Source organism: Furipterus horrens, unplaced genomic scaffold (genome assembly GCF_987537825.1).
Source record: "Furipterus horrens unplaced genomic scaffold, mFurHor1.1.pri manual_scaffold_3, whole genome shotgun sequence".
Taxonomy (NCBI): domain Eukaryota; kingdom Metazoa; phylum Chordata; class Mammalia; order Chiroptera; family Furipteridae; genus Furipterus; species Furipterus horrens.
The window spans coordinates 108384559-108396593 of record NW_028327173.1 but is presented as its reverse complement, the minus strand read 5'-3'; the positions used below and the strand labels follow the sequence as shown (position 1 = coordinate 108396593).

The 12035-nt window shown below is 44.0% G+C and overlaps 1 protein-coding gene across 8 annotated transcripts in view; it reads right to left on the bottom strand.

Annotated features, from left to right (window-relative positions):
* Positions 1 to 6271: 6271 nt before the first annotated feature.
* PARP6 (poly(ADP-ribose) polymerase family member 6) overlaps positions 6272 to 12035 on the bottom strand; it is a 31130-nt gene continuing 25366 nt past the window's right edge. For 7 of the 8 annotated variants that reach the window (XM_090270064.1, XM_090270058.1, XM_090270061.1 and 4 more), the window contains 4 exons: positions 7708 to 7787; positions 7232 to 7295; positions 6990 to 7074; positions 6272 to 6646 (listed from right to left, as the gene is read on the bottom strand). In XM_090270064.1, coding sequence (XP_090126190.1) covers positions 6544 to 6646; positions 6990 to 7074; positions 7232 to 7295; positions 7708 to 7787 — 332 coding nt within the window. In that variant the 3' untranslated portion in view covers positions 6272 to 6543. Of the gene's footprint in view, positions 6647 to 6989; positions 7075 to 7231; positions 7296 to 7707; positions 7788 to 12035 lie in introns of those variants that run through there. The other variant, XM_090270065.1, reaches the window with a different exon arrangement.

Genomic DNA, 12035 nt, shown 5'->3' with positions numbered 1-12035 from the left:
CAATCCCTCCGCCGCCCCGCCCCCGACCCAATCCTGGCTCCGGGCTCGCCGGGCCCGCCCCTCTGCGTGCTCGCGGGGAGCAGTCAATTCTCGAGGCCGGAATGAGCCGGCACGTTGCCCTTTTGAGGAGGACTACATTCTATGGCGGAAGGATACAGTACATAAAACTCCATTCTGACGAACGGTAGAGGCCAATGGGGAAGCGGAGAGGCGGCAGGACCCGCCTTTGGAGCTCCGTAGACCGTCCTCCCAGACCCCCCACCCCGAGCCTGGGCAACCTGTTGTCGGCAATTGGCACCCTGGAGGAGGTCTCTTCTCTTGACCGTCGGGTCCAGGCCACCCCAGATGCCGTGGCCCATTGGGCGGTGCCCAGATTTATGGGTCCCCGGCAGCATGCTCCCCAGCGCCTCCCCGCCCTTCTGGGTGCCCGCCCCTGCGCACACCTCGGGGACTGAGCCGGAAAGGAGGATGTGGGAGAGATGGAGAGTCGTGGGATGGTTGGAGGTCGGGCACGCCTTTGGGGCTCTGGGGCACGGGAGCCGGGGGTAGGGAGAACTGGGGAGGGCGGAATGTACAAGAAGCGGGAGCTTGAGGTTCTTGTGTTCTTAGAACTAGAACAAGGAAGGGCAAATTGGGGCCATGTGAATACTTGAGTAGGGGCTGGAATCCCTGAGAGTAGAAAGCGTATAGAAGGTATTACTATTAGTGCAGAACTGACCATCAGGAAATAGCACGTCAGACGTGAGAATGGATGGTCTTTGCAGGAATCAGCGCTTGTGTTTTCAACCTTGTGTATTTAAATCAATGTTCTTTTTCTTAGATTTTTCTCCAAGGCATTTTCCAACTTCTCTGTACTTAGCCAACAACTAGTGATAACAGCAGTTATCAATGAAACAGCTGCTAACCTTTGCCTTTATTCAGCCAAGTTTTAAGAGCAGATACAGTTTCTTCATTAAAAATCATGAGGACTATTTTAGGTTCTTTGCTTTTCCTGGAAAATGAGATCAATGGGTGTGACCTGCTCAGGCAGACACCCTGCCTGCAAGCTGAATCACAGGCCTTCATTATACTTTCCTTTAGCTCAGATAAGCTGGGAGGAGAAAGTGACCCTAGAAGTACATTTCTGTTTGAGATAGAATCTTAATTTCTTTTGTGAGCCTATTCACGTCCCTTAGTTGAAGATAGGAAGTAAATGCTTGTTTATTGAAGTGGTGAGAGCACATGAAGTTGCTGAGAGAGAAAAAGGCCATGCCCCACCAGGGAGAATTATATTTCTCCCTATCCTGAAGAAGAGGAATGACATAAATGGCTCTGTCTGGTCCCTGAGCTAAGGATAAACTAAGTACAGGGGTGGACAACACTGGGGGAATTGGGGGAGCAGAAAGAGGTAGTGATCTGGTGAATGCTGTATAATGTTGCATTTCAAAGTTCTAAATCTAGATATATTTCCAAGATTGAAATGCCCATCTATTAAACTGGAGAGTTGGCAGCAGACTTGCCCTTTCGGTTATAGATGTTGATCATCCAACAGTTATAAAAATGCTGTCCATTAAACTGGCAGAGACAAATCCACCATATCCTTGCTCACATTAGATGCATAGTGAAAATTTGTCATATTGAGTTTAAGGTGATTGTCATTTTGCTGAAAAGCAGCATAGTATAGAAGAAAGCTTAGATTCTACCATATCTTAGTTCCAGTTCCACTCGCCCTGTGACTATATCCTGTAATTTAATGTATAAGAGTCCAGTCCTCCCCCACCCTCCAGAGGCAGAATAGTCTTTATTATTCTTGTTTAGGAATATGTGGTTTATACGTTAGTTTCTCTTCCAAACAGGGCTCTTTATTACTATCATCCTGCTCTTTCTCGACTTGGATAACTTAGGGATGAATAAAATATCTTTTGGGCTTAGATTGCTGGTTCATCTTGACCTGGCAGAAACGAGTTTACCTCACCTAGGTGTGCTGGACTAGGAGGTGGATATGGTAAGTAAATGAGATTTGGATTGCCTCCTTATGGGCAAGAGTCCAGGTCCTTAAAAGTAAACTGAAGACAATTCCTGCTTCATAGGGTGGGTTTTAATCAGATGATGTGTATGAATGAATAGAGCACAGTGCCCAATAGGCATCCTCTTTCTTTGGGAATTGACTAGTCCTGAAAGGTTGTCCTTGTGACTGGTGCTAGGACATCTTTCTGAATCCAGGTAACTCAGTTTGCCTTTCTGTTGGCCATCCTCCCGAACCTTCAGTCCGTTGACACAGCAACAAGTAACCCCAGGACTACAAGAAGCTGGAAAGCTAAGAAAGGACAGATTGTCTTAGAGGCCAGGCTCCTCCCCCTAGAACCAACCCTTCCACAGTGCTCACTAACCTGGTAGGACAATGGTAGGCGTAGCTGCTAGGTTCACTGGACTGGGGTGTGAATGAAGATCTAGATTGCTGTGTTGTTTGGATTCTGGACCACAGAACCACAGAATCCGGAGTTTAATGGTTTAACTCTTGAAGGCCATTTGGAGTCCCTGGTGGGGTAGGTGTGTCAATCTTGGAGCTTAAAGATGAGCTTTGGCACTCGTTACAGGCTTTACTGTCATGTGACATCTTGGCCTCTGGCTGAAACAGCAGTGTTATTTTTCTCTCAAGACAATACAGATTTCTAGGGCAGCACATAGCTCTGAATGTCAGGTTTAAAGCAGAAGTACTTATTACTTTGAACTTTATATGTATGCCCTTTCCAGAGCCAGACCAAGTAGACTTTTACATCTATTTTATGCCTTCCTTCAGACTCCCAAGATCTCTTCAGGCCCACCAGGGTGGCACAAAATCTTAATTCCAGAGTTCCCTCCAGAAAAATTCCGGGCAGAAGAGAAAGTTGGCCTTTTGGAGTTAAGGATAAAAAGAGCACAAGTTGTCTAGGAAAGGGAAGGCTTCATGGAGGAAGAGATGGAAGGTTGGTTAGGGTAGAGATGGGTATGGGAAGGCCATTCCAAGGGAAAGGAATAGTGAACAATATTTTCTGCGTGCAACTGTGTATCTAGGTACCCCCTCTTGAAGAAATGCCCCATCAGCATTTAGAAGCAAGAAGGAAGAAGCAGAAGTCCTACCTCAGCCAAGATGACCCTGTCAGCTTATGTAACCTCCAGCAATCTTCATCTAGGCCAGGACTGCTAGGGCTCACAGGACAACCCTCCTTAGGGCAGGTTAATCCTGTCCACCAAACTGCTCCTTTGGAGGCCCTGTGCTTTCTCTCTTTTCCCTACAAGTGCAGCCAGAGCTCAGGCTCCCCAAGATGCAAATGGAAGCAGATCCTATATCCCAAAAATTATCAAGATTTGGAAGACCAAGAAAGGCATCAGAGAACAGTGGATCAAGTGCCCCCTTCCCCAAGAAGCCCTCTTGCTGCAGTTCAATCAGTCTGCTTTTTCCTTGCCACCATGCTTCTAGTATCCACCTTTCTACTCGCTGGCTAACCTGGCCCACTTATCCCAATGACAGCTAGGACTAAGGAGACTTTGGTCTCTCTCCTAAATAAAATAATTTTGGTAGGCAATACTTTAACTTAGGGTGGGATGTTGGTGGTCTCGTTGCAAGGGGTTCTGAAATATTTATATAAAGCCCTATGCTCCAGAGAGAATGGCCCTTCAAATGAATTGAAGTGTACTTTATTCCCCTCTTGGGAGGAGGGCTCTGGGGGAATTTTGTGACCCATGAATTCCTTCCCACCACTCCTAATTGGGCCTCTTAAGCTGAGACATCTTCCAAACCTCCATCTCAGAATCCATCCTGTGAGAAGCTAGTAACCCAATTATGACTCAGCACCAAACTCTTCCTTTCTCCCCACTGGCCAGAATGAAAGGCTGATTCAAGTAGGAGGCTCCTCTGCTATGAATGGCTACATCCTCACCACAAACTGATTCATGGCCACACCCTACATGGATGGAAAATTACCATGATAGGGAAGAAGAAAGTTTGAGTTCTCAATCCAGAAATCACAGCATCTACCCTTCACTTGGAACTAATTGAGGAAAATAGTTCTTTTCCTGGCCCTGCTCCTGCCCATAACTAAGCATGTCCAGGTCTAAATGAAGTAGGGCTGCTTGATCCCAGGACTATATGAAAGGTAGGAGACCCCTGTCAACTTCTCCATGCAGTATTTGTAATAGCCTTGGCCTCTGGCTTTCAAACATCTCAGTTCAGAGTCCTGTTGCTTTTACATGGAATATTGTAAAATGGGGTTTGGTAAGTCCTCACCTAATGTTATCGGTAGCTTTCTATGACTTTAAGTGAAATAGCATGCAACTAGATCAATTTTACCATGGGCTAATTGATAGAAACAAGGGTTAAGTTCCTGTGGCATCTCATTAATGTTATAAACACATGTTATTTGAGAACCTGCTGTATTTAATTTCATTACAATTTTTTGGCATTAAAAAAAAAATCATGCATATGTTCTAAAGAAAAAACATGACACCCATAAGACTAGCTCAGGTATTTGAGTTTTTCTCGAATACCCTATCTGTTCATTACTTCTTTTTCCACCATTTACTAGTACTTACTATTTCATCTGTCACCGATAAAGAAAAATTATAAGAAATGCTTAAAACTGAGAAAAATCTATTGACAGTTTCTGAAAATAGAGCAAAAATGTTACACCATTTCAGTAGTCAAGCACCTAGGTTCAGTTGCTGGAACACCAGTGGGAACAGTTTGAGAACATCAGGGGAAGTAAAAGAATGATTTTAAGAGCTCAGGTCCTGGAGTTGGGCAGATCTGGTTAAAAACCCAGCATTGCACTAACCAGCTTTGAGACCTTAGACATATAGTAAGCCAAAGTGTTAGCAAATTATTAAATTGCTTAGCATAATGCCTAGCACCTACCAAGTAGAAACTAAAAGTTGTTAGCTATCCCTAAAACTGTACAGATAAACTACGAGAGTCCTCCCAGGAGGCAGGAATATCAATTAGGGTGGGTTCCCTGATGGGGTCATTCACTTAATGAAGAGGATTTCTGCTAGATTTTTTTTAGATCTTAAATTTGAGTGGGAAGAGATCCTTAGGAGATTTGTGATCAGAATATAGTAATCTTGAACAAGGACAAGTAAAGAATTGAAAGAAACAGCTCCTAGGGGCCTGGACCTTAAGAATGGTACTTCCAGGTGAAGGCAAGGCAGAAACTACCAAGCAGGTAAGGAACCCAGGCAAAGAAGGTTATCTCCAAAGTAGGGTGAAGGTAATGAAAGAAAATAGCTGATCTAGCAGGCTTTGTAAATCAAGAAGATATAAGATTAAAAAAAAAAACCTATATAGGCAGACCTCTTTAATTGAATTTATTGGGAGGCAGACCTCATTTATTGCACTTCACTTTACTGCATGGATGTTGCGTTTATAAATTGAAGGCAATACCCTCAATCAGCAAACAGATTACGACTTGCTTTACTGCAGTGGTCTGGAACGGAACCTGTGTGTGTCTATTTGAAAAGCCAGGCTTGATTAAATGTTTAAAAAAAAAAAAAATTCTGTGCTTATGTTCCTGTTTTCTTTATTAATATTTCAAACTATTTGGCAATGTCCAACCTGTCTCTTACAACTAACTTAAGTGTTTTAGGTATTGTACATGGAGCACAACCTGAAAGGCCAGCAGTAGTCGGCAATGGGAATTTCAAAAGGGATTAGATTTCACTGAAACAATTAGATCTAGGAACAGCTGTTTTCCCTCACCTTGCTGGCCGGCCCTGGAAAATCTGGATTTTGTTTCATTATGGGAGGCTGCATTTCCTTAGGATCTTTTTATAGATTTAAAGTTAGAGATGAAGAACCTGTACATGCTGGTTCTCCCCCCACCTCCCTATCCCAAAGAAGTAGTTGGGAGGAGAAAGAGTAACGGCTTGGCACCTGAGATACTGAGCAAGGGAGAATGGATAGGTTTTTGTAAAGAAAGCAGAAGTCCTAATGTAATTTAATTTCCAGCAGTAGGAAATCTGAGCTGCTTTGCTTCCATGGTCCTTTTAAATCTTAAGAAACAGTTAATCAGTAGTATTGGATTCTATATCCATCTCAGTTTGTGCCATCTGCATAACTGTTAATTTCCCTTCTTTATCTAATCCATTGATTAAAATGTTGACAGGTCTGTAGTACACTACACTAGATGGACAGAGCTTTGACTCCTTCCAACCTAAACAGTCCCAACCCTCATGATATTCCACTCTCCCCAACCCCACTCCCATTTGGGGGCTTAGGGTAGGTGCTTGTCCAAGGCCAGTCAGAACAGTGATCATATGCAGTCCACAGCACCTTCCATTTTATTGTTTTATTTACAAACAGGGTAAAGTCAACTGGGAAAATCAGGGATAAGGGGTCAGTCTGGCCCATCCAAATGTGGAGTGGTTCCTGGGTCAATCTCCACCATGAAGGCCGCCTCTTCTGTCCTTTTCCTGCCCCTTGGAATGGCCCATGATTTCTCAGGGCAGCCTTGCCTGCTCCTCCTGAGTCCTTTAGAAAGGGCAGGTCGATCCTGGGGGAACAGGGGTGGTACGAGGGCTGGGGCCCCCTCAGTTTGTGTAAACCTGAGTTCCGATCACACGCATGATTTCCTTCTGTATCTTGGGGTCCTGAGTATTAATGTTGGCATCGCCCACCTGACCATCCTCATATCTGCCAAAGATAGGGCAAGTGTGAGCATAAGTGGGAGAACAATACCAGAAATAATGTCAACCAGTACAACTGTATTTGGAGGTTGGTTATCCCATCCCAGAAGTAAAAACCATTTTGGGGGTTCTCCTTGGGGTGGAAGAGATTCAACTGATGTGGTATCCTCTAAACAGACCCTGATCTATAGGCATTCCCAACCTCCAAGGGGAAAGTCCCAGTGCCAGCTGCACTCAGGCAGCCAGGAGCAAGTCTCAGGTAACAGAAATGGACTCTCCAGTAGTCATGGACCAGCACACCCCCACCCTCCCTCCTCAGAGTAATCCCCAAGGTATTCCCCTGGACTTACACGAAGAAGAACCGTGTGCAGACATGGTCGGACACAGGGCACACCCAGATGTTCCCATGCTTCTGGAGGTCTTTAGATGTAATCACTGAGAAGAAGGGCCCAGAAGTTACAAATACAATGCTTAGGTCAGAGTCCAGGCAGGGGAGGGTTTCAACATCACTGTTGGCTGGATCATGTGCCATAGTTGCACCAAAATGAAAGGTTGGGGACCCAGGAAAACAGGGACTGGGTGAGCTACCTACCTTCACAAAGTGCTATACAGTTTAGATTCCGACTCTGCAGGAACCTCGACTGAATGGATCGGGTCTGGAAGAGAAAGAAAGCAGAACCAGGTAGACTATTCCAGTTTTCCTTACAGAGGCTGGTTAGCTGGTGATGGGTAGGGATCAGGATATCCTGCACTCCCAGCCAGCACCCTTCCCCTTCACACAAACACACAAATTTTACTTTCCCATAACCAGTCTGGATGAGTCCACAGCTTCCATCTTTACATTTTCACATCACTGCATTTTTTCATAAATTCAGTCTCTGCTTTCACGCTAATACTGAGGCCACTTATGACTCTGGAAGTGTGTTCATTTTAGAACATACTTGATTCCTTCAAATGATCTTCAAACTACCTATCACCCCCACCATTGTTTCCCCATCAATCTTTGTAGCCAAAACTGATCCTAGGAGAAGGGTACTGCCTCACTGGAGCAGGGCCAACTAGTAATACCTGGGGGATGGTATTCATCCTGTTATATCTCTGGACCAGCTCATCCTTGGAGGGCATCCTGTGCTGTCCTTTTCCCATTCCTGTCACGGAACAACAAACCCAGTTCATTCACCCATTCCTTAATCAAACATTTACTCAAGTGCCTTCTATGTGCCAGGCACTGAGCTAGACACTTGTCAATACAGCATTGAATAAAACAAGGTATCTTTCCTCACAAAATTTAGTCTGGTGGAGAGTACAGGCAAAGAACATGTAATTACAACACAGCATGTAAGTGTTGTGATGGGGAAAATATAGGGTACTGTGTAAGCCAGAGGCAGAGAAGGAATCTAGCCTAGGGGTTTGAAGAAGGCTTCCTGGTGATAGCTAGGCTGAGAACTCTAGGATTAGAAAGACCTAGTTATATGAAGAGGGGACAATGTTCTGGGCAAAGGTAACAGGATGTAGGAGGCTTGGAGGAAAAAAGCAGTATGCCTTAGTTTGTATGGAGCATAGTCAATGGCAAAGAAGTGGCGATGTTACAGAAACAGGGGTGTCCAAAATCAAACCCCAGAGTTTGCGGCTGGGGGATGGGGAAAGGGAAGCAGCTTTTAAGACGCCTTTGCATGCCTGGCTAGTTGCTAGTGTCTTTGTTATGCAAAATGGCTTTGATATGTCCAAGGCCCAAGAAGATGGGAGGAGTCTTGAACTGTGAGATGGTACGGAAGGAGCCTAAAGAGCCTGCATAGGGTTCTGTGAATTGTCATAACTGTTTGCAACACCCACTGCGTCACAGGACGTCACAGGACGCAGTCAGGGATATATAAGCAGCTGCAGACATTTTAGCTCGGGCTCGCTCTCTCGCTTTCTCACTCTCTCGCTTGCACTCACGCTTTCCTTCCATGTGGTTTGGAGGAGGGGGCTCTCCAGGTTGTTCTCTCTCTCTCTCTCTCTCTCTCTCTCTCGAGCTCCCTCCCTGCAGTTTGGTGAAGGGGCTTTCTTCAAGCGGTTTTGAGAAGCTAGGTTCTCCATGAGGATTAAAGAAGCTGAGTTCTCCATGCGATTTTGAGAGAGCTCTCTAGGCTGCTTTAAGAGGCTCTCGCCATGAGGTTTTGAGGAGAGGAGATCCACACGGTTTGCAGGAAGAAGGCAGTTTACAAGGAGGCTGAGAATCCACATGGTTCTGCATTAAAAGCTGGAGGGCACCACGGCACAGAAAGGACCTCCCCAATCAGAATTGAATGATTGGCAGCTACTGGTAAAGCTGGACTGTGCCTAGGAAGTAGTGAAACGGTGTTTCCGACTTTTCTAAGGTTGGCCTGGTTTGGTAGGGGGAGGCAGAACTATGTGTTTGTGTGTATTTTAAAGAACATAAGACTCAACAGCAGAAATCCGCAAATAATCTAAATCTATTTAACTATTAAATAAACAGTTCATTTTCTTTTCACTAAACTCTAGTACTGAGAGTTGTAATTCTGGCAGCGGGCAATCGGGCCCCAAACTAAACAGCCTGTGGGTTCTGTATCAGTCGGCGCAGCCCAGAGGTTCTGTTACAGTGAGAGATGATGTCTAAGGGGTGAGCTAGGATCAGGTCAAGCAGGCCTTGTAGGCTATGTGAAGGCAACTGGAGTTCATCCTGAGAGCATCAGGGAATCACTGAAGAGTTCTAAGATGAGGGAGGAACACATGAAATGAGATGAGAATGAGGGGCCCAAGAGTGTGACATCAACACTTTAGATCAAATTCCAGGCTGAGTGAAATGAGTAAAGAAGCAAGTAGAGCAGGTCAGATATGCTCTAGTCTCAAAGTTACATAAAATACTGTGACCAGTCATTCAAGAGAAAAGGAAGAAAGCACAGCAGCTAAGTGATAAAAAAATATTCCACAGATAACTACAATGGCAAAAACCTTGAAGAATCCTACTTCCTTTGGAAAGTTTGCCCACACTTTAGGAAGCGGTGCCAATTCCATCCAGATTCCACCCTATCTAAATTCATAAATCCTTCACCATTCTTACCCCACAATGGGCAGTCCTGTTTTCTTATTTAGATACAAAACAGTGCTTGTGTGCCCCTACACCCACCTCCTTTTGGCTTGTGATTAGGCCTTCAGTCTCTATGCTCAGCTTTAGCACATGCCCAGCCTTATTGCAGTCTTGTGTGTGTGTGAGACTGAGAGGAAGATGGATGAGAGGGAAAGGATGCTGTCATTAACAGGCCATAAGCAAGGCCTTTATCAACCACTCCTTCCTGTAACTTCCTATTATTACTAACTTTACTCTGCTTCAATTTTTGGTCTTTTTATAGCCCAGTTGTAACTGTGGGGATGATAACCACTGGACTGATGTTCTTCACTGCTCAGGATATCAATTTATCATGCACTCACACTCAAGTTCCATGATAGGTTTATGGCCTGAACAAAACTGAGGGCAATGAGAGCTTCAAGACTCGAACTGCTAATTTCTTCCTTCTACAGACACTTACCACCCGTTTCCACCTTCTCCATTAGCCTGAACTAGGTTTAGCTCTGCATCCAAACATGACCTTCTCAGCGTGGGTATTTATTTCAGTGCAAGATTCTGAGTGAAATTCTCATTCATGTTCTACCCCAGAGGATAGGAAAGAACAATCTGATTTCTATGGTTGGTCTTAGAGACGGCCATTATGATATAATATAGAACTTGTCCCATCCCAATCCTGTCCTATCCACACTGCCCCAGTGATCTTCGGCCAGGTTGCCAAAACCAGACCCTGACAACATCATGGTTAGAATAATCCCTGGATGTTTTGTGTCTGGAGTTTATACTTATTCTGTTTCTAAACACATGGAGTTTACCACCTCCTTTCTCATTAGCCCTAATTTTAACCTGTATAATACTCTGGCCAAGTCACTGGAGGCTCTGTTAGTCAAAGAGATACTCTCTACACTGCTTCCAGAGGGCACCCAATGTCACTAGGCTATCTTGAGGAAGAACAGAGAAAAGCAGAGTAGAATAGGGTTGAAGGAAACATACAAGAAGATAAAGTTGAGCAAATACTAGAGTAACTACAGTAAATTAGATAGTTGTACACATTCTACCTACCGTCATAGAGATTTGAGTCAGTCCAATACAATGATAAGAATATTGTCCTAGAAGTTAGGAGATCTGGATTCCAGTCTTAGTTCTGCTTACTCACAGCTTTATGACCCCAAAGTCACTTAACTTCTCTGAGTTTCAGCTTTCTTATCTATACAGTTCGGTACTGGACAAGATGATCTGTGACTCTAATAGTAAAATCCTTTGGAGAACAATGCTATCATATGATGTTTTTAAGTAATCAATAAAGTGATGAAGAAAGATGATAAGTCAGTAGAGATTCCTGGCTCCATCTGATAACTAATGGTATTTAGGCACTTAGTGGTGAACAAAGGCCAGTGACAAAGGGAGAGAATAGGAAGAAAATAGACAGGAAGAAAGACTCTTGTGGGCACTGAGAACTGGGAGAATTTCACTATCTGGAAAATAATAAGAGCTTAATTAGAGGCAAGCTCAGGCTGGAACAAAGAAAAAAATTGAGGAACCTAGACAAAGAAGTCAAAAAGACTATGACAACTCCACTCCACTTTAGACCCTAGGCGCACAGAATGAGATCCATGTACACATTTAATAAACATTTATTGGACACTTATCCTGTGTGGATTAGCCCTAACATTTGGTTCATGCACACTGTCAGTTATTTAATAGGACAAAGAATACCTAAGAACTAAACCCGAGAACTAAAACATTACCGGTGACTTACATCTAACTATATGCTCTTACCCTATCTCAACTATCTGCCTCCCCTTAAAAGGTAACCACCATCCTGAAATTTCTTTAGTTTTATCTCTCTCTCACTCATCAACACGTGCGTGTGCACCTAAATAATGTTTAATTTTGTTTTCTTTTGAACAATATAAAAAAGGCAGTGCATACTAGTTTTCTGGGCTAGCCTTTTTAACAAAAGTCTACTTATTTATTTTTTGAGAGAGGGGAAAGGAGGGAGAGAGAGGGAGAGAAACATTGATTGGTTGCCTCCCATACGCACCCTGACCAGAGACTGAACAGGCAATGCAGCCCTGTGCCCTGACCAGGAATTGAACTGGAGACCTTTTGATTTGCAGGATGATGCCCAACCAACTGAGCCACATTAGTCACGGATAGGCTTGCCTTTTTTTTTTACTAAGATTTTCCCCTGTTGTTGAATGCCACTGTTTGTTTATTTTCATTGCTGAATAATAATCAATTGTAAGGATTATTAAAATGTATTTGTCCATTCTCCTGATGATGAGCATTTGAGTTGTTTCCAAGATTTCCTGTTGCAAACAGTAAT